Source organism: Balaenoptera physalus, assembly GCF_965194825.1.
Source record: "Balaenoptera physalus genome assembly, chromosome: 4".
Lineage (NCBI taxonomy): Eukaryota > Metazoa > Chordata > Mammalia > Artiodactyla > Balaenopteridae > Balaenoptera > Balaenoptera physalus.
In genome coordinates, this window is record NC_138891.1 from 11796507 (window position 1) to 11820410 (window position 23904).

The 23904-nt window shown below is 37.0% G+C and overlaps 1 protein-coding gene across 2 annotated transcripts in view; it reads left to right on the plus strand.

Moving 5' to 3' along the window:
- The window catches only part of COL6A6 (collagen type VI alpha 6 chain), a 171656-nt gene that overhangs the window by 91128 nt on the left and 56624 nt on the right, over positions 1 to 23904 (plus strand). For both annotated transcript variants that reach the window (XM_082459201.1, XM_082459200.1), the window contains exons 20-24: positions 235 to 288; positions 12291 to 12326; positions 13954 to 14016; positions 16053 to 16115; positions 23792 to 23854. In XM_082459201.1, coding sequence (XP_082315327.1) covers positions 235 to 288; positions 12291 to 12326; positions 13954 to 14016; positions 16053 to 16115; positions 23792 to 23854 — 279 coding nt within the window. The remainder of the gene's footprint in view (positions 1 to 234; positions 289 to 12290; positions 12327 to 13953; positions 14017 to 16052; positions 16116 to 23791; positions 23855 to 23904) is intronic.

The following is a 23904-nucleotide window of genomic DNA, read 5'->3' on the forward strand; positions in this document are numbered from 1 at the left end:
AAATACTCTAACTTATAGCCCAAACACAAGTTAGACAGTGGTGATGAACAGATGAAGTCATACCCACAGAGAGATATGATTTGTGACCAGTGGATTAAGGCCACATCCCATAGGGAGGGTAACTCTAATTGGTGTGTCCCCATCCACCCTCCCAGGAGCACAACAAGCCAATGTTGGAGCGCACATGTCAATGTTGTGTCATTATTGTCATACATCTGTCTGTTCCTTTGACAGGGAAGAAGAGGCTGGCCAGGCCCCCCTGGAACCCCAGGCTCCAGAAAAAAGACAGTAAGAACCCCCATAGACAAGTCAGCCCACTGCAGAGGAGCCTGTATTGGGATGAAATGGCTGATGGTGGGAGTGGGCAGGATGGTTCCGCTGGGACTCACTACCTTAGGGAAACTGACCTGGGACAGAGCTGGCAAAGGACTCCGGAAGGGCCCTGAAGCTGAGGCAGGAAGGTGCTGGCTGCAGGGGAAGTTACCAATCAGAAGAAAGAGCTGGGCAAAGAGAACACAAGAGCAGCCAACTAGGGGAAGAGTGGTCAAAGTTTGGCCTATTCACTAGGCCAGCTGAGGCTTAAAGTCCAAGACTCCATTCCTCTGCCCAATGTTATGACTGCTTAGAACAGTCAGTCCTGGTGTGAGTCCTCTGTTCTTACTTCCATTTTCTCTGCCTTACAAAGTCTGTTCCAAGATATAAAAATATTTTCTTGGATGGACTACAATATATGGTTCTGTGAGCTCCTGCTCAGAAAATAGAATGCATAATAAATGCAATATATTAAATTGGTTTTTATTTGTGCTAAATTTTAAAATATATATATTTTACTGAGATATAATTGATAGATAATATTGTATTAGTTTCAGATGTACAACATAATGTTTCCATATATATATATATATATATTACAAGATGACCACCATTCAGCTAGTAAGTCTGGTCAACATCCATCACCACACGTAGTTATGAATTTTTTTTCTTGTGATGAAAACCTTTTAAGATCTACTCTCTTAGCAACTTTTAAATATACAATATAGTATTATTAACTATAGTTGCCATGCTGTATATTCCATCCCATGACATTTATTTTATAACTGGAAGTTTATACCTTTTGATCCCCTCCACCCATTTCACCCCCACCCCCATCCCTCACCTCTGACAACCACTAATCTAGTCTCTGTATCTATGAGTTTGGTTTTTTTGGGTTTTTTGGGTTTTTTAAGATTCCACATATAAATTAAAACCTTTACAGACAAGCAAAAGCTGAGAGAGTTCAGCACCACCAAACCAGCTTTACAACAAATGCTAAAGGAACTTCTCTAGGCAAGAAACACAAGAGAAGGAAAACACCTACAATAACAAACCCAAAACATTTAAGAAAATGGGAACAGGAACATACATATCGATAATTACCTTGAATGTAAATGGATTAAATGCGCCCACCAAAATACACAGGCTGGCTGAATGGATACAAAAACAAGACCCGTATATATGCTGTCTAGAAGAGACCCACTTCAGACCTAGAGACACATATAGACTGAAAGTGAGGGAATGGAAAAAGATATTCCATGCAAATGGAAATCAAAAGAAAGCTGGAGTAGCAATTCTCATATCAGACAAAATAGACTTTAAAATAAAGACTATTACAAGAGACAAAGAAGGACACTATATAATGATCAAGGGATCGATCCAAGAGGAAGGTATAACAATTGTAAATATTTATGCACCCAACATAGGAGCACCTCAATACATAAGGCAAATACTAACAGCCATAAAAGGGGAAATCGACAGCAACACAATCATAGTAGGGGACTTTAACACCCCACTTTCACCAATGGACAGATCATCCAAAATGAAAATAAATAAGGAAACACAAGCTTTAAATGATACATTAAACAAGATGGACTTAATTGATATTCATAGGACATTCCACCCAAAAACAACAGAATACACATTTTTCTCAAGTGCTCATGGAACATTCTCCAGGATAGATCATATCTTGGGTCACAAATCAAGCCTTGGTAAATTTAAGAAAATTGAAATCGTATCAAGTATCTTTTCCGACCACAACGCTATGAGACTAGATATCAATTACAGGAAAAGATCTGTAAAAAATACAAACACATGGAGGCTACACAATACATTACTTAATAACGAAGTGATCACTGAAGAAATCAAAGGGGAAATCAAAAAATACCTAGAAACAAATGACAATGGAGATACGACGACCCAAAACCTATGGGACGCAGCAAAAGCAGTGCTAAGAGGGAAGTTTATAGCAATACAAGCCTACCTCAAGAAACAGGAAACATCTCGAATAAACAACCTAACCTTGCACCTAAAGCAATTAGAGAAAGAAGAACAAAAAAACCCCAAAGCCAGCAGAAGGAAAGAAATTATAAAGATCAGGTCAGAAATAAATGAAAAAGAAATGAAGGAAACAATAGCAAAAATCAATGAAACTAAAAGCTGGTTCTTTGAGAAGATAAACCAAATTGATAAACCATTAGCCAGACTCATCAAGAGAAAAAGGGAGAAGACTCAGATCAATAGAATTAGAAATGAAAAAGGAGAAGTAACCACTGACACTGCAGAAATACAAAAGATCATGGGAGATTACTACAAGCAACTCTTTGCCAATAAAATGGACAACCTGGAAGAAATGGACAGATTCTTAGAAATGCACAAACTGCCGAGACTGAACCAGGAAGAAATAGAAAATATGAACAGACCAATCACAAGCACTGAAATTGAAACTGTGATTAAAAACCTTCCAACAAACAAAAGCCCAGGACCAGATGGCTTCACAGGCGAATTCTATCAAACATTTAGAGAAGAGCTAACACCTATTCTTCTCAAACTCTTCCAAAATATTGCAGAGGGAGGAACACGCCCAAACTCATTCTACGAGGCCACCATCACCCTGATACCAAAACCAGACAAAGATGTCACAAAGAAAGAAAACTACAGGCCAATATCACTGATGAACATAGATGCAAAAATCCTCAACAAAATACTAGCAAACAGAATCCAACAGCACATTAAAAGGATCATACACCATGATCAAGTGGGGTTTATCCCAGGAATGCAAGGATTCTTCAACATACGCAAATCAATCAATGTGATACACCATATTAACAAATTGAAGGAGAAAAACCATATGATCATCTCAATAGATGCAGAGAAAGCTTTCGACAAAATTCAACACCCATTTATGATAAAAGCCCTGCAGAAAGTAGGCATAGAGGGAACTTTCCTCAACATAATAAAGGCCATATATGACAAACCCACAGCCAACATTGTCCTCAATGGTGAAAAACTGAAACCATTTCCACTAAGATCAGGAACAAGACAAGGTTGCCCACTCTCACCACTATTATTCAACATAGTTTTGGAAGTGTTAGCCACAGCAATCAGAGAAGAAAAAGAAATAAAAGGAATCCAAATCGGAAAAGAAGAAGTAAAGCTGTCACTATTTGCAGATGACATGATACTATACATAGAGAATCCTAAAGATGCTACCAGAAAACTCCTAGAGCTAATCAATGAATTTGGTAAAGTAGCAGGATTCAAAATTAATGCACAGAAATCTCTTGCGTTTCTATACACTAATGACGAAAAATCTGAAAGTGAAATTAAGAAAACACTCCCGTTTACCATTGTAACAAAAAGAATAAAATATCTAGGAATAAACCTACCTAAGGAGACAAAAGACCTGTATGCAGAAAATTATAAGACACTGATGAAAGAAATTAAAGATGATACAAATAGATGGAGAGATATACCATGTTCCTGGATTGGAAGAATCAACATTGTGAAAATGACTCTACTACCCAAAGCAATCTACAGATTCAATGCAATCCCTATCAAACTACCACTGGCATTTTTCACAGAACTAGAACAAAAAATGTCACAATTTGTATGGAAACACAAAAGACCCCGAATAGCCAAAGCAATCTTGAGAACGAAAAATGGAGCTGGGGGAATCAGGCTCCCTGACTTCAGACTATATTACAAAGCTTCAGTAATCAAGACAGTTTGGTACTGGCACAAAAACAGAAATATAGATAAGTGGAACAGGATAGAAAGCCCAGAGATCAACCCACACACATATGGTCACCTTATCTTTGATAAAGGAGGCAAGCATATACAGTGGAGAAAAGACAGCCTCTTCAATAAGTGGTGCTGGGAAAATTGGACAGGTACATGTAAAAGTATGAAATTAGAACACTCCCTGACACCATGCACAAAAATAAACTCAAAATGGATTAAAGACCTAAGTGTAAGGGCAGACACTGTCAAACTCTTAGAGGAAAACATAGGCAGAACACTCTATGACATACATCACAGCAAGATTCTTTTTGACCCAGCTCCCAGAGAAATGGAAATAAGAACACAAATAAACAAATGGGACCTAATGAAACTTAAAAGCTTTTGCACAGCAAAGGAAACCATAAACAAGACCAAAAGACAACCATCAGAATGGGAGAAAATATTTGCAAATGAAGCAACTGACAAAGGATTAATCTCCAAGATTTACAAGCAGCTCACGCAGCTCAATAACAAAAAAACGAACAACCCAATCCAAAAATGGGCAGAAGACCTAAATAGACATTTCTCCAAAGAAGATATACAGATGGCCTACAGACACATGAAAGAATGCTCAACATCATTAATCATTAGAGAAATGCAAATCTAAACTACAATGAGATATCATCTCACACCGGTCAGAATGGCCATCATCAAAAAATCTAGGAACAATAAATGCTGGAGAGGGTGTGGAGGAAAGGGAACACTCTTGCACTGTTGGTGGGAATGTAAATTGATACAACCACTATGGAGAACAGTATGGAGGTTCCTTAAAAAACTACAAATAGAACTACCATACGACCCAGCAATCCCACTACTGGGCATATACCCTGAGAAAACTATAGGTCAAAAAGAGTCATGTACCAAAATGTTCATTGCAGCTCTATTTACAATAGCCAGGACATGGAAGCAACCTAAGTGTCCATCGACAGATGAATGGATAAAGAAGATGTGGCACATATATACAATGGAATATTACTCAGCCATAAAAAGAAATGAAATGGAGGTATTTGTAATGAGGTGGATGGAGTTAGAGTCTGTCATACAGAGTGAAGTAAGTCAGAAAGAGAAAAACAAATACAGTATGCTAACACATATATATGGAATCTAAGAAAAAGAAAAAAAGGTCATGAAGAACCTAGTGGCAAGACAGGAATAAAGACACAGACCTCCTAGAGAATGGACTTGAGGGTATGGGGAGGGGGTGGGGTGAGATGTGACAGGGTAAGAGAGTGTCATGGACATATATACACTACCAAATGTAAAATAGATAACTAGTGGGAAGCAGCCTCATAGCACAGGGAGATCAGCTCGGTGCTTTGTGACCACCTAGAGGGGTGGGACGGGGAGGGTGGGAGGGAGGGAGATGCAAGAGGGAAGAGAAATGGGAACATATTGTATATGTATAACTGATTCACTTTGTTGTAAAGCAGAAGCTAACACACCATTGTAAGGCAATTATACTTCAATAAAGATGTTTAAAAAAAAAAAGATTCCACATATAAGTGAGCTCATAGGGTATTTGTCTTTCTCTGACTTATTTCACTTAGCATAATGCCTTCAAGGTCCAACTATGTTGTCACAAATGGCAAGATTTCCATCTTTTTAATGGCTGAATAATATTCCATTGTGTGTGTGTGTGTGTGTGTGTGTGTGTGTGTGTATCACGTTTTCTTTATTCATTCATACATCAGTGGAGACCTAGGTTGCTTCCATGTCTTGGCTATTGTAAATAATGCTGCAATGAACATGGGGGTATATCTTTTTGAGTTAGTGTTTTTGTTTCTTTGGATAAATACCCAGAAATGGAATTTCTGGATGATATGGTAGTTCTATGTTTAAATTTTTTGAGGAACCTCCATACTGCTAAAAAGATTATATGTAATGTATGCCTATAAAAATATATCTGACAGCAAAATTAAGTCACTTGTTTATGAAACTTTTTGGGGTCTTTTTCATTTGTTGTTACTTTTTTCACTAAGTACTTTTTAAAAAAGATTCTGTGCTTGACTTCTTGGAAAAGTACTGACAATGTAAAAGAAAGTCTTTATCCATTAAGAAGAGATAACTTTAATAAAATATACTTAAATGCCTGCATTGGGTTCTAAATTAGACCTGTCTCTTCTCATTGTGCAACATTTTCTTTCCATTCTTTATTTAGTTATCCAGCCTTTTCCAACTTCCTCCACCCCTCCCAAAATATAAATATATATATATATATATATATATAATGTTTTAAAATTGAGCACAAATAGAGAGTAGTTTCATACATTTCATTTATTATGCATTGTATTTTCAAAGCAGAAGTTCATAGAACCAGCTATTATACTCCATCGGGAAAATATTTTTATGTCTTGTAACACACTCTTCTTCTTTGCAAGGCAGAGAAACAGGAAATAAGAACAGGGATTATGTTTAAAACGTGTAGAATTTAATTGTTGGGAAAGCCCTTTTTAATGCATCTAAAGATTTAAATACATTTGTTATTTATTTTACTTTCTGAAAGGGTGTAACCAGTTTACATACCCCAGGAAAATATTTTGAACTTAAAGAATGTCATCCAAAAAATCCTGGCATGGGAGATGTACTTTTCTTGTTTCATAGAGGCTATAATCTCTCTACAGGCTAAGGCAGTATCACCATGTATTATTTAAATCACACAACTCCTGAGAAATATGGCCCGTTCTTGGGTTGTAGATTCAACAGTGTCATTGAGTAAAAGTAGAATTCCAGCTAAAGATGGCACAGTCAAGGGGTTTTTTAATACTACTCCCCTTCTGTGCAACTCACCAAAAACAACAAAAGAAATTTAAAATAAATTAACAAAGAATGACCACAGCTTCAAGCCACGCATGATGACAGTATTGGCCAACTATTTTATTTTATTTTATTTTTTAGAGGTTTTATTTTACTTTATTTTATTGAAATATAGTTGACTTACAATGTTGTGTTAATTTCTGCTGTACAGCAAAGTGATTCAGTTATACATATATACACATTCTTTTTCAATTCTTTTCCATTATGGTTTATTACAGGATATTGAATATAGTCCCCTGTGCTATACATTAGCACCTTGTTGTTTACCCATTCTATATATAATAGTTTTCATCTACTAACCCCAAACTCCCAATCCATTCCTTCCCCACCCACCCTCCCCCTTAGCAATCACAAGTCTATTCTCTATGTCTGAGTCTGTTTCTGTTTCATAGATAAGTTCATTTATGTCCTATTTTAGATTCCACATATAAGTGATACCCTATGGTATTTTTCTCTTTCTGATTTACTTTACTTAATATGATAATCTCTAGGTCCATCCATGTAGTTGCAAATGGCATTACTTCATTCTTTTTTATGACTGAGTAATATTCCATTGTAAATATATACCACATCTTCTTTATCCATTCATCTGTCGATGGGTGTTTAGGTTGCTTCCATGTCTTGGCTATTATGAACGGTGCTGCTATGAACATAGAGGTGCATGTGTCTTTTCTTTTGTCTGGATATATGCCCAGGAGTGGGATTGCTGGATCATATATGGCAACTATATTTCTAATTTTCTGAGGAACCTCCATACTGTTCTCCATAGTGGCTGCACCAACTTACATTCCCACCAACAGTGTAGGAGGGTTTCCTTTTCTCCACACCCTCTTTAGCATTTGTTATTTGTAGACTTTTTAATGATGGCCATTCTGACCTGTGTGAAGTGATACATCATTGTAGCTTTGATTTGACTTTCTCTAATGATTAATGATGTTGAGCATCTTTTCATGTTTGGCCAACTGTTTTAAAATCTGGATCCTAATAAGGCAGGCTTTGGAAGCTGACACATACCAACTCAAACCTGAATCAGGGATCAGATGTATCTAAAAGTAGCTGCTCTAGTCCTGAAAAAGCTGATGAACAAAATCCAGGGGTACTGTAGATTTTGCGAAAATCTGGGAATATACTGATACAAATACGGTTTATCAGAGGAGGCAGAAATAATGAGAAACTGAAGACTACTCCATTTTTAAAATTACAACTTAGTAGCCTAGGCCAGGGAGGCTGCAAAGACAGAAGAAACAGTGACAGTTACAACTCAAAGAAACTATGACTTAAGGGGCTTGGTATGAGTTCATGTCTCTTAAAGTCCAAAATTTGAAGGAAGAGGTAGCCATAAGTAAAAGAAATAATTCACAATGACAAAGTGTTTGAAACAACATATCTATATCAAGTTTACTGTCACAAGTCTGGCTACACCCCCATACAGTTATTCAGTAAATGGGTGGCCCTATTCAAAAGTGATTAATAATCAGAAATATTAATAGGCTTTATTATGAATTAATTGGATGATTATTAATCAGGACCTATGCATAGAAATTGCAAGAGAAGAGGAGGAAAACTACATGAGCAAAGGACAGATAAACCCTCATTAGAAAAGGAAGTATTCAAGGAAAAAGAAGAATAACTCTGGCAAATAGTTCTCCAAAAAAATTAAGACAAATGATTGCTCTAAGAGTCTAAAGATCTGACAAGACAATAGAAAGTGAAGAAAGCAAACTGGTAGTGCTTGGGGAGCAATGGAAAAGGAAATACATGTAGAACTATGATATATTAGAAGCAACAAAAAATTAGAACAAGGATGACTGAAAATATATCCAGGCATATGGTAATCAGGAAGCCACAAAAGCAGTGCTAGAGATGGAATATTGACAATGGAGACCCAATAAATGTACAATTTGCGTTATTAAATTAAACACACCAAATGTAATATAAAAGATAACTTCTTGAAACAAAGACTCAAATACGCAAAAAGAAAAGGCATACTCTGACTCAGAAGAAAACACTGATACAAAAATATCAACACTGAGACACATTGCAGTGAAACTCCCAAACTTATTATGGAAAAGAAGAATCGAGAATTTCCAAGCAATAAAGATAGAAAACTCAGTCTGTCTTCAACCTTCTCAACATTCAGGGCCAATAGGGAGCAGTACAATGGCTACAGAGTTCTGATGGAAATAAAGTGGTCCAAGATCTTTATACCTACCCAAGATGTCCTGTAAGCATATAAGTAATCAATATGATCAAGCCTTCAAAAACTCAAGCAATATAACCCTCATGATCCTTTGTGTAGAAATAAGACTAAACCATAGAAATAATGATTACAGGACAAAGTGTAAATGTTATACATTTGACCATCTAAAAACCATATGCAAATAGAAAAGTGGGAAAAGGTATGGGGAAAGTTCCAAAATACAACGTCCTCATCTTTCATTGCAGGGAGTCAATGTCTAAACATCATCATAAGCTAAAATATGTATCACAAACATACCCTAACCTCCTAATTTTTAAATTTTTTTAATAATCATTCTTTCCTCTTTGAGAATTTTATATCTCTTACTGTCAAGAAATATTACCACCTCACATTTCCAGTTCTTTGTTTTGTTTTTTCTTTTATTAAATACAAGTGAAAGACACAGAGAACAAACGTTTATTGATAGTGTTTCAAACACTGTGACAGTGAACCAGAGAAAGATTTTGGATGTAAAAACAAGTTCCATATCCCTTACTTTGCCTGAATATAGGGTTGCATTCAGTTTCTCCTACCACAACTGGATGTATCCACCTAAAGCCCAAGTCTAAGCACATACACTTCCTGCTCCAAGACGCCCCATGGTTTCTGTTAAATGGAGTATGAATCCTTCAGCCTACTATTTTCAGCCTAGTAACCCTGTTACTCCCCTTTTCTCTCACCTTTGACCCAGACTATCAAATACTCTTCCTAGTTTCCAGCCTCTACTTCATTACTTAGGCTGTAGTCTCTGTTAGAAAGACTTCTTTCATCCTCTACCTGTAAAACTCCTACACATCCTGTGAAACCCATCTCAAAAATCTCTTTCTCTAGGAAGATTTTCCTGATTTGACCAAGTGGATATGATTGCTGTTTTTGAAACCCATATTTCTTTGTTTTTTAATTTATTTTATTGAAGTATAGTTGATTTACAATGTTATATTAATTTCTGCTGTGCAGAAAAGTGATTCAGATACATATATATATATACATATATATATACACATATATATGTGTATATATATATGTGTGTGTATATATATATATATATATATATATATATATATATATATATATAGTCTTTTCCCTTATGGTTTATAACAGGATATTGAATATAGTTCCCCATGCTATACAGTAGGACCTTGTTGTCTATCAATTCGATATATAATAGTTTGCATCTGCTAATCCCAAACTTCCAATCCATCCTTCCCCCACCTGCCCTCCCTCTTGGCAACCACAAGTCTGTTCTCTATGTCTGTGAGTCTGCTTGTTTCATAGATATGTTCATTTGTCTCCAATTTTAGGTTCCACATGTGATATCATATGGTATTTGTCTTTCTCTTTCTGACTTACTTTACTTAGTATGATAATATCTAGGTCCATCCATGTTGCTGAAAATGGCATTATTTCATTCTTTTTTATGGTTGAGTAATATTCTATCATATATATGTGCTACAGCTTCTTTATTCATTCATCTGTTGATAGACATTTAGGTTGCTTCCATGTCTTGGCTATTATGAACAGTACTGCTATGAACTTAGGGGTGCATGTATCTTTTTGAACTATAGTTTTGTCTGGATATATGCCCAGGAGTGGGATTACTGGATCATATGACAACTCTATTTTTAGTTTTTTGAGAAACCTCTCCATAGTGGCTGCACCAATTTACATTCCCACCAACAGTGTAGGATGGTAGCCTTTTCTTCACACCCTCTCCAGCATTTGTTATTTGTAGATTTTTTAATGATGGCCTTTCTGACCAGTGTTAGGTGGTACCTCATTGTAATTTTGATTTGCATTCTCTAATAATTAGCAATGTTGAGCATCTTTTCATGTGCCTGTTGGACATCTGGATGTCTTTGGAGAAATGTCTATTTAGGTCTTCTGCCCATTTTTCGATTGGGAGAAACCCATAATTCTGTCTTCCCCTTTCTTATGGTGTTTGACATATTCTGCCTCGTAAATATTTGTAATATTTTTCTCCTCCCCACTAACCCAGAGAGTGAGGGTCTTCTGAGGTCAAGAGCTGTGTGTCATATTTATGCTCCTATGGTTCCCATCCTATATGCTTTGTGGATAGTAGATCTTGGGTATATATTTCTCTGAATGAAACTGCAGTGAATTGAACCAGAAAAGATAAACGCTTGTGTGAAAAGAGTAGAGAGAGCTGCTCTTCATCCCTCTGATAGGGAGGTTTAGACTTTCATCTCAAGATAACTCTTCAGGTTTTAAAGAAATAGGCCTCCAACCATTTCCCCAGACACATAGTCTATTTCCTAAATAACAATAGATTTTGACTGAAATATGATTAGAAGAATTTAAAGTCTGCAATACTGACCTCACGTAGAAATTTGACCTGAATATCTCAAATTTCCATCAAGAAAACGTTGTCTGATATTTACTGAATTTTGTAAATCCTGGATGTTATAACCTTACTGAGAGATCCTAAGTTAGACAATAAAATATCTTTATCTCTTGATTCCCAGATTTATGAAATATTGATCTAGAATATACTCAGACCGTAACCTTATATATGAGAGTAGTAGGAAAAATCCATTTGGTCTAACCATTTTTTTGATTGAATATTTTATTAACATATTGAATTGAGTAACTCTTGAATGCTTAAGATGATTCTTTCATTTTTGACAGGTAAGCATATTTGGCTTCTTGAAGGGGAGGGGGATAAAATTAGTTTGGCTATCGTTAGCTTCTGAAATTAATCTATAATAAAGTTCATAAAGTTAATTCTCTGTGTTTCCTCTGACTTCCTGCCTTTTGGCCACTTCTACTCCTGATTTCTGGTTTACTTCGTAGTACTTTGGAAAAATGAAAAGAAATACAATTCAAATCAGCCAGTTTTGGTGCTTGTGACCAGTTCTAGTAGTAGTTTAGTGGAGGATAAATTATTGACCACAGTTTATTCTCACAAGTATTTATAGATTACATTATCTATAGTTTTAATTACCTATAGAAATTCAGAGTTGGCAACATTTTGCTTTCATGGTGAAGTGGATAATTTAAAGCAATATGTGGGAATTTTTCTTTTAATGTCAGTGCCTTAAGGTGTCCATTACTAATTTAAATTAAACATAAAAAAGCATTTTTTTCAGAGTTAAAGCTATCTACCTTTTTTTTCCTATTGTAGGCAGTTCATGGCCAGAGGGGACATACAGGCCCACAGGTACAGTGATTTTTTTTTTTCTTAACTGCAAATGATAAATATTCTGTGTCCAGTCAAAGAGCCTGAATAAAGACTCTGGAAAGTCTCTTCCAAGCCTAAATTTCTTTCACTTTTTGATAATAATGGTTGTGGAATCAAATTTGGGAAACTTTTAGGCTACAATTTAAAGAATTCAAACCTTAAAAGAAAATTAAAATTTGGGCACTTTAATCAAAAACTCTAAAAATTAAAGATAAGAGACAATACTTGGCCCAATTATCATTAAATTTAAATTTGTCTGGATTTCAAGTATTGATACAAACTCTAGTAATTCAGTGGGTGATCTCTTTTTTAGATTTTTGTTCAGTTAACTCTGAACCTTACTTATAATTTGCACAAACCCCTTTTTAACCGAGAGTACAATAAAACCTTAATACAAATTAGATAATCTGAATGTTTTGTTCAAAAGTTGACCATAGCAACTGTCATATCATATCCCCTTTGTACATATTGGTGATAAATATATCATGAATAAATAAATAATAAGTAAATACATGAAACTGCAATATTTTTGAAAGAGCAGTGACTAAGAATTTTACAAAATTGAGGAACCACACATCCTCAGATTGAAAATACAATGAGGATAAATAACAAATCCACTCACAATCACATCACGGTAAAACTCCAGAATGTTAAGAAAACATCTTAAACACTACCAGAGAGAAAAGACACTTTTACCCGTGAGAGGAATAACCAATTAGATTGCAGCAAGCTTCTGTTCAACAATAATACATGCCAAAAAACAACAAAGTAATGTTTTGCAGGTGCAGAAGAAAAATAACTGTTAACCTAGAATTTTATACCTAGTTAAACTATGAATGAATGTAAAACATTTTCCAATTTACCGTCCACAGATGTTACACACACACACACACACACTCGCACACACTTTTTTCAAGGTTAGACTGCAACAAAATGGAGAGCGAATCCAGAAAAATGGCGTGAAATGAATGAAATGAGATTGGGAAGAGAAAGTGTTGAGAAATTTCCTCTTTATGATTTCTAGGAAAAGCATCAGTGAGGGACATTTAATCTCATCTAACTGTGTAACAACTGAGATGTAAACTTAGGCTATCCAATAGTCTAAATTAAACTCTTTAATCTTATTTGGAATTCTTATCTGTGGCAGAGTTCAAGGGCAATATGAAGGGAATGCTCAACTTTTGGTCCCTAGATATTCAATCTATTTGAATATAAATACAGTGTAAGATGCCTGGAGATTTTTTAAGAAAATGTGGAGTAAATTGTAAGTTTTATCAGGCCAACACCCAAGTTTGATACAGTATATAACAAGTATTATAGGAAAAGAAGGGATGTGTGTGTGTGTGTGTGTGTGTGTGTGTGTGTGCACATGCATGTGTATAAAGAATGAAAGCAAATACACCAACATATTAGCTGTGGTTATCTCAGTTTGATGAGATTATAGAAGATTTTTATTTCTTTTCTTGTATTTACCTTTATTTTTCATATTTTTTGCAAAGATTCTGCACTGCCATTGTGATTGGAAAAATATTTAGAATCTTGCACATAAAGAAGACAAAATTTCTCAGGAAACGATGTTAACAGTTTGATTTCTCTCTCCCCACAGGGGAAAACAGGCATCCCAGGCCCAGATGGACTTGTGGGGTCACTGGGACTTAAGGGTCCTCAGGTACGTATCAAGACTAATCAGGCTTTGAAGAAATGGTTCTGAAGAACCTAGAGGCAGGACAGGAATAAAGACACAGATGTAGAGAATGGACTTGAGGACACGGGGAGGGGGAAGGGTAAGCTGGGATGAAGTGAGAGAGAAACATTGACATGTATACACTACCAAATGTAAAATAGATAGCTAGTGGGAAGCAGCCGCATAGCACAGGGAGATCAGCTTGGTGCCTTGTGACCACCTAGAGGAGTGGGATAGGGAGAGTGGGAGGGAGACACAAGAGGGAGGAGATATGGGGATATATGTATACGTATAGCTCATTCACTTTGTTATATAGCAGAAACTAACACACCATTGTAAAACAATTATACTCCAATAAAGATGTTAAAAAAAAAAAAAAAAAAAAGACTAGTCAGGCTTTGAGAATGGAAAGAAGAATCTGAAGCCTTGATAGAATACCTCCAACCCCCTTGCAGAAGTACAGATGTTTCAAGTGTTTTCAGGGTAATAAAGTAAGGAAGCAATACAGTCTTGACTTGTACAGCATTTGGTCTCCTTTATCTGAGTTTTGTCCCAGTCAAGAGGTGGAAAGGGAATGAACACGCTGGGTAGTGGTCCCTGTGCTGGCTAGTCCAGGACAGGGTCCAGGCTGGCTAGTGTATCCTAGGGAGACGAGCCAAGGAAAATACTGAGCCTCAAAACTGGAAATTTTGGTCAATTTAGCACAGTAAGAGCTCAGTGTTATATATCTGGATGCCTGTGATGTAGAAAAAGTGACTCTAGCCTAGGAAAGAATTGTTCCAAATAGAGCTGAGGTCTTCAGCGGGGTTATCTATAGTCATCTTTCTAGCTCACTTCTCCAAGGAGCTGCCTTGAGCACTTCTTCCTTTGCAAGGAACAAGCCATGGTTGACTCTTACCCTGATTACATGAGGGGAAAGGAAGCATGTGCCAGAAAGAGCAAAATGTAGCCTAAAATAATCATGAGAAGGGAAGGGAAGTCCTCAAAAATGCTGAGATGAAAAAAAGGTCAGATATAAGAAAGTTAGAACATTTTTTTTTCTCTCCAAACTTTTACTTTTGAAATCTTGAGAAGTAAATTTGCTCTCTGGCAAATGCAGGACAAGCAATGGTCCTGCAATTTTCAAAGTTTTAGTTCACATAGCTAAAAAAAATTGAAGTAACTATTATATGTTAACAGCCTGCTGCACTGAAGTTGGGCAAAATATCCTTAGATATCAGAGGAGAAATTTAATCCACATTTTACCAAGATTTCAGAGCAGTAAACAGTCTGCCCCTGGGACCTCTGTCTCTTTCTGACTCAATGGCTTTTCTTTGTCTTACTTGGCAGCCAAGGAATGTTCACTTTTCTTACCTTCAAGTGAGAAATATTTGCCACTGGGATCATGGGGAAACATTTCAATATGTTGGCTGGCTTTACTTCATGCTAAGCAAGTAACACTACATCTCTTCTTCCATTTTATAGACTCTTACTTTTTTATGACATAATTTTAAAGGAGATGCAAAAACCAAACACAGCATGAAGGTTCCTCTGCATAACATATGAAGCCAAAGTTAATAGGCAACATAATATTACAGAAGTAGAATTATCTAAATTTCATCTTACCATGTGCCATGTCTTATTTATGACCAGTATTCAGTGTGGTCATTAAATAGAAAATCCACTTAATTATCCCAGTTTCAGATTTACATAAGTAAGGATTATTTTTTTAACGTAAGAAATACATTTATTTTGAGTACAAACATGCTTAGGATAATTAGAAAGCAGAACTGGAAAATTCAGCTGTTCAGTATTTCTTCACTTTGACTACAAATGCCCAACCATTTAAGGGCTAGATTGGACCCTGTATCCTTTCAGAGAGGGAGAGCTCGACCGATCAAGACAGAGCCAAAACCATGAGTGAAGTTCTCTTTCCAATTTCTGTCTACGTTACTGACTTAGCATTTCCATTTTTAATATTCAAGTTAATAATCTAGTATTCTCTTTTAGGGAGAGAATAATGCTTTAATTCTCTGTTGTAGGGCCCAAGAGGAGAGGCTGGTGTGAAAGGAGAAAAAGGAGGTCTAGGAAGTAAAGGTCCCCAGGTATGTAATGAGAGACAGTGACTGCATCTGGCTTTGATCTTGGCTTGAATGTGGATGTCCTTATGGTTTCCTCCCTGCAGATGGAGTTATCTACTGCCTGTGAACCAGCAAAGTGTATGAAGTTTGACTTTGGGGGTCGATGTGGTGGCCACATCACATTCTGTTCCCTACCTTGCAGAGTGGTTGTCGTTATGTCAGAATCAGACACAGAGGTAGAAGATGGCAGCTCAGCCATTACTATAAGGTTAAGAATTCCTCCTCTATATAAATCAGGTCACATGACTTCCTTATCCCCGTCCTCAGGGGCTTCCCTTTGCCCCCAGAATACAACCTACTTCAGTGGTTCTCAACTAACCACACATGAGAATCTCCCAGGATGACTGTAAAACACGCTACCACCTGGAACACTCCCCAGACCACTTAAATCTTAATTCTCTCCAGGTGGTTCTAATATACACACCCAGCATTGGGAATGAACTGTCCAATATCAGCACTTCTCTACCTTCAAAGTGCATAATAATCACATAGAGAACTTGTTAAAATGCAGATTCTGTGGACTTCCCTGGTGGCACAGTGGTTAAGAATCTGCCTGCCAATGCAGGGGACATGGGTTCGAGCCCTGGTCTGGGAAGATCCCACATGCTGCGGAGCAACTAAGCCCGTGTGCCACAACTACTGAGCCTGCGCTCTAGAGCCCATGGGCCACAACTACTGAGCCCACGTGCCACAACTACTGAAGCCCAAGCACCTAGGGGCCGTGCTCCGCAACAAGGGAAGCCACCACAATGAAAAGCCCACACACCACAACGAAGACGCAACATGGCCATAAATAAATAAATATAATAATTTTTTTTTAAATGCAGATTCTGATTGAGTAGTTGTGGGATGGGGCTTGAGGTGCTACACTTCCATCAAGCTCCTAGGTGATGCTGATGCTGCTGGTCCCCAGACCACACTCTGAGTAGCAAGTCCCTATACATGATCTGGTCCTTGACTACCTGCTATCATAGAATATATTTATTTGCTTAGCTGTGTGTCTTCCCTTCTAGACTGTAAGCTCTGTGAGGGCTAGGACTTTGTCCCAGAGCCCAGAATAAGAGTGCTTCCACACACATTTGTATAATGAATTAATCAGTAAATGAATGAATGAGTCTCAGTTGGGACTTGTGCTCTGGGCTAACATGAAGATAAAGGGAATCCATTACTTTGTGTCCATTAGTTAAACTGGGCAGTGGTCCAATGTTTAAGTGGATATGTTCATCATCAAAATTTTTTAGAAGCTATTTGCATGAACTTGTATCTCATGACACAATATTTTAAAGCATATTATTTCCTGCTCATAATGATATTTGTTCCTAATTTTGATGAATGTGCCCCTTCAAAAAGCATGAAAACTTTAAAATTTCATGTAGGACTAAACTGATGAAATGTAGCTATTTTGGATTCACATCCTTGAATCATTGCTGGCACCACAAATCGGGATTTAAAAAAAAAAAAAAACAGTAAGTGCCAAGGGAAACATATATATGGTGATTATCTCATCTGTTTATATGAAATATTGAGATGTAAAAGGTTTGAAATCCAAAGAGCTTGGTAATTCCCTTGCTCTAGAATCCAAAATTGTATCCAAGTGGCTATTACTCAAATAAGGTATTCCATTTGCCCTGTAGCATACTTCTATGTGAGGGTCCCCTTTAATCTCACCTTGGCAGGAATGGTCATAGTCATAAATCATCCAGCCTCTTGGCATCACCAGAGTTACTCAAAAGGCACCACTTCCCTGTAGCCTAGCTCTTCCATTTAACTGGCTGGAAAGTGTGTTTCTTTCTTTTATTGCTTTTCTGGAAATACCCTTGTCAAAACAGTGAAAGTGCCATTTCAAAGATGTATAGAATTTTCTGTGCTCAGGAGGTGATGAATTAGATCTCAAAATTGTTGTTTTCAAAGGAAAACCATGGGAGACAAACACAATCAGATAGACAAGGGAGTATTATTCTTTATTAGCTCTATAAATTCACTGACATAGGCTTCATAATGTTTTACAGCACAAGGACCAGCCTCTCGAATGGAATTACATGGGTGTTTTCTAACTACAGGCTTTAAAGTGTTTCTTAGGATGTACAAGTAGAAAAAGGGATATGATTTCTGTTGACAGTGTTCTGAAGACTTATTAATTTATGCACTGTTGGGGAATTCTGCTTAGATCAAACGTGCTAATCCAGCCAAGTATATAGCTATGAGATAAAAGAAGTACAGTCCATGGTACAATGAGAAAGAGGAAAGAACTTTGAAAGGAATGGCATATCCTTTTGTACCTTCCTTTGTTCCCTTCTTGTTTGGTTTACCTTCAAGTCCTACACTAATATAACCAATGCCTAGAAAAGAAATGGAAAATCAGATGTAAAATACTAATTCCAGTTACAGCTGGAATTATTCTTTAAATACTTAGAAATATCATATGAAATATCAAGCATCATATGAAATATCAAGGAAGGTTGAAATTATTCAGTGCAAATTTTGGATACAAAGTATAATTTCTGTTGTTATTTTTCTAAAGCATAGCATAGTAGTCAAGGGCACAGAGTCTGGAGCCAGCCTGCCTGGGTTAGATTGCCAGGTTTGTATCTTCCTAGCCATGTGGCCTTGGGCAAATTATTTAACCTCTCTGTGCCTCAGTTTTCCCTGCTGTAAACTGACAATAGTAATAATAGCTACCACATTGAATTGTTGCAAAAATTAAATGGTTTAATATATATAAGAGCTTAGAACAGTGCCTGCAATATAGTACACATCATATAAATGTTTTTGCTACTATATTGCATCAACATTACCTAAGTTAACAGGCTCATTTTATGCCCAAAGCATGCTAATGCCAATCCAAGGAAGGCCATAATAATAGTAACACTATAACAATATATAATCTATATTGCAGTCATTGAATTTCATCATTCTGCATAATCCAGATTGGATGATCCATCAACCATTTCTTTTACTCACTTGACAAACATGTACTGAGCACTTCCTGTGTGTCAGGCCCTGTAGTAAAACAAAAGGGTGAATGAAACATAGACCCTAGCCTCAAGTGCTCCCAGTCTCATAAAGGAAACTCATGCAAACAAATAATTGAGATGTGACGTACTGAATGTTAAAATAGAATTATACCCAAGGTAGAGTGGTGGGAGAATGGATGGAGTTAAAGGAGGAAGAGAGTGGCTTAGCTTTTGCAGGATAAGGAGGTGTTTTCCAGGTGACCAAGGGAGAGGCAGGCACAGGAAAGGAACCAGGTTGTCTAAAAAGAGATCAAGGTGAGTTTGGGAAACCATAAATGGTTCAATGTGGATGGAGTGTAGGGTGCATGAAAAGGGTTCAGAAGTTGAGGTTGGGGGCCATCTCCTACACTAGCACCATCCAGGTCAGCATCTTCTCAGGTGTCTTGTGGTTTGCTCTTGCATTAGCCCACCCCTTGCTGGTCTCTTGATTTTTATTTCTCAGACTTAGCTCATAGCTGACTCTTACAGAAGCTGAGCATTTAATCTCCTTGAGTTGTTCCATCCCAGCATGATATTTGTTGGTTGTGAGTGTAGAAAAGATTTTACCCCCATAAAACTAATGACACAGATTCCTTTTAAGTATGGGAAGAACCCACACCTCTTGCCCCTGCCCTGCCATATCCTATCCAAAGTCAAAGTGTTCTTGGCAGTGCCCCAGCCATTTATCCCAAACTCCTAGTACAATCCCTTGTGATAAGATGCTACCTGAGGACATTTTAAAAACATTTACACCTCCTCTAAACACCTCCTTTCTATCCTCACTTAAGCAGTTGTGATTGCCAAGGACTCTGTGTCAGAGTCACAAAGTGAACATGATCCCCAGCCCAAGTCCCCATGTTGGAGGTTAGATCTGGCCCCAGCTTCCTGCATCAAGCTTGGAGATTCACATTTTTAAAACTCCAGTCTCAGCTGGTGCACAGATGGTAAGAGTTTTGGAATCCTGTCCCAGACATGGGCCTCAGAACAGCAGACAGAGTGGCTGGGAGTTCAGTCTTTAGAGTCAGAATCAGGTTGCATTCCCATCTCATCCTCTTATCAACTGAGTGATTTGTGGTTAAATGCTTTGAGAATCTGTTTTTGACTGGTAAAATGGTGTTAAGAATACGTATCTGAACTACCAAATGTAAAATAGATAGCTAGTGGGAAGCAGCCTCATGGCTCAGTGCTTTGTGTCCACCTAGAGGGGTGGGATAGGGAGGGTGGGAGGGAGATGCAAGAGGGAGGAGAAATAGGTATAACTGTATATGTATAGCTGATTCACTTTGTTATACAGCAGAAACTAACACACCATTGTGAAGCAGTTATACTCCAATAAAGATGTTAAAAAAAAAAGAATATGTATCTCATTGTGTTGTTGTAAGGATTGAAGAAGCCTATATATAAATATATACCTCTTAGTACAGTGCCTTCCACAAAATAAATGCTCAATAAAAGGCTGCCATTACAACAAAGCCAATGGAGATTTGCCTAACTCTCTTTCCCTTTAGATACCCTGAGCTCCTCTTTATACTCCACAGCTGCTCTTGATCTCAGATCCAGGCAAATTTTCGACTCTTGATATCTTAGGGGTAGCAGGGAATTTTCCTTCTTTCCTTTACAAACATAGTCCCTTTTACAACCAGCTGTATTTGAGTAGGTAATATATCTGGGTAACAATTCACTGAAGTTTAAGCCCCATTCATGCAGTCACAAACCCTGGTTTGGTACTTTGTGTGATTCTGCACAGGAAACAGGATCAGGTTTTCTGATGTTCTAATTACAAGACTGTCCATTTCCATCCTTCTATCCAAGAAATCTTTTATTTTGAAGGACTTTCAAACAGGATAATCTCTCATTGTGCTTGTGTGTGCTTGTGGGGACTATACATGAAGTAATCTCTGAGAAATCTCCTTCATCTCATAGAGCTCATTATGTCTGAAGGAAGCACAAAAAGTGAGCTCTTAAGCAAGATTTCCAATATACCCCTTATTGTCAAAGACAATTAAAATCTCTCTACTTCAGAAGTACGTTTCATGTACATGTGAAGTACATGAAAATTTCATATGGAAAACCAACAAGTTAAACACACTATTTCATCCCTCTTGGGGACCATTCCTGGATAGGTGGATAGATAGATAGAGAAATGGATGGGTGGATTGATTGGTTCTACATACAATACTAAGTTCCAGAGATATGAAGTCAATAAGATGTGCCCCTTCTTTCAAGGAGTGTACAGGCTGGCATCTAGTGGATGAGAGAAATAAATGAACAACTACCTACAGAGTAGAGGAATCTGTGGGACAATTATGTGGCCCAATTCAGCCAGGGAGTTCAGGTCTTCTTCTTGAAACAGTGATGTTAAAAGTAAGATTTTCAAGAAAGGGAGATTGTACCTCTCCCTAGATGGGAAAATGGAACAGCTAAGGGAACATCTTGCATAAGTGTGGAGACATAAGACAATGGGAAGAATTTGGGGACTTCAGATGGTTTGATGAGCATGACCATAGAGTGATTGATGACTGCAGAGGCATGCAATACCCACATTTTGAGAGATTTTACATATCAATAAAGACCTTCAATTTTATTCTGAAATCTACTCAGAATTCAGAATTTCAGACAAAGCGATAACATCATCAGCCTGACATTTTAAATCAAAAGGGAAAAAGAAAGGAGAATGGATTAGAGTGAGGCCAGGCTACATTCAGGGAAGCCTGGAATTTAGGCAAGAATGCAAGAAGGGCCTGAACGTAGGTGATGGCCATGGGAATGGAAGAGCGATGGATACAGAAAGGGGATAGAACCTGTAGGACTTGTAGCTGATTGATTTTGAGAGATGAGCTAGAGGGAGGGGTCTAGGATGATTCTTAGGTTTCTGGATTGGGTTTCAAGGGTAGTAAAGGGTGGCACCATTCCTTATGAAAAGAATAGGACTGAGCATGACTGGTGGCAAATATGATTTTCTTTGGTAATCAGTTCCGATGGAATACCCAATAGGCATTTTAATAGATGATTCTGCTGTTCAGTTGAGTGGTTTGGAATAGAGTCATATATTTAGGAATCATTTTGTGGAAGTGGTATGTGAAAATATATGGGGTGTCACTCAGAAAGAGGGGATGAAGTGAGAAAATAAGGTTAGAGGAGCCCTGGGGTACATGGAGATTTAAAAGGCAAATAGAAGACAGAGAATCTTCAAAGTTTACTGAGAAAAGACCAGAAAGGGGCCAGGAAGACCATGGTAACTTGGTGTTACAGAAGTTAATGGAAAAGTTTCAAAGAATACATGATCAAATTCAAGTAAGGTAAGAACAGAAAAAAGTCAACTGAATTGAACACGCAGGTCATGGGAACTCCATGCAGTGATGGAAGTAAAAGTTAGAAGGGAAAGGGTTAAGAGCTTTGGAGGATGAAGAAATTGAGACTTCTTTTTTAAGATGAAGAAGAGGGGAAAGTGGAAGGTTGTGGGAAGATCATTATTATCTTTCCTAGTAACTAATTCATTGTTCAACAATCTTTCCTATTAGGAAAGTTTTTATGTCCAACTTATTACATCTTTAATTCTTTAAAAGACGAAAAGGTTAACGTTAATTTTTTTCTCATTAAATTAATTTACTAACTATCATGCTTATTACACAGATTTGGCTTATTTATTTTTAAATTATAGTAACCATGGCAAAAAAATGTGAAAATGATTTCAATTCACTGGTGTTTGGACTATTTACAAGTACCTGTAAACAGTTTAACCAAAAGAGATTTCTGTTGCCATATGTTTGGATATCCCAAAGGAAAAATCCGATCCCAAGTGTCAATAGCATAGAAAGGCAGTTGGGCTGCCTCTGAATTGGAATTTTTTAATGTTCAGCTCTAAAGCTGTTCCAAGAAAGCATGCTTTCTAGAATATTAGAGAGACTTCTATTATATCAAATAGACTTTCCATATTGATGCACGGTATATTTATCCATTTGTTTAAATTTTGTTATTATGTTCTTCAGTAAAATCTTAAAGCTTTCTTTATGTAAGTCTTTTATCTTTCTTGTTAAATTTATTCTGAGTATTTTACAGTTTTTTTCTTATATTGATAAATGGAAATTTATTTACATTTACTTTTCTAACTTTTCTAGGAAAGAGAAAATGATGTCAGAATATTTATCTTGTACCACCTGAACATATCTTATGAGTGCTAATTATTTTTAGTAAAGTTTCTTGAGTTTTCTATTGTATTAATCATATTATTTGCAAATAAAGATAAGCTAACCTTAACAACAACAACAACATGCTTTTTCAAAATGAGGAACCGGGAATAATATAGTTCAAGGCAAACGTCATCTGAAATGCCTTCTTCAAATTTTAGACATTTTAGCAACATCTGCTATAACAGCAAAACAGTGAGAAACTAAAATCTCTTTGGAAGAGAAGACTCACAGGGAAACACAATCATTTAGTCAACATCTGGCCTGAATTACTTTATTAATTTTCTTTTATTTACTAGTCTTCATTTGACAGCTGTGATACTTTTTTCCAGAGCAGGCGTCCGTAAAGCCATAACTCTTTTCTCATCTGTGGTTCATTTTCCTCTTAGAAGAGACACAAAATGTTTCAAGGAAACCTGCTTTATGTTCAGCTATATTTGCAATCCTTGTTTTGTTTCAGGGGCTTCCAGGACCAGCAGGAGAGGCAGGGAGTCAAGGCCGTGTGGGAAGCCAAGGAAATAAAGTAAGTCACATTCTTTTATACACACCAAAGCTGAGGTTTTCTCCTCAAGG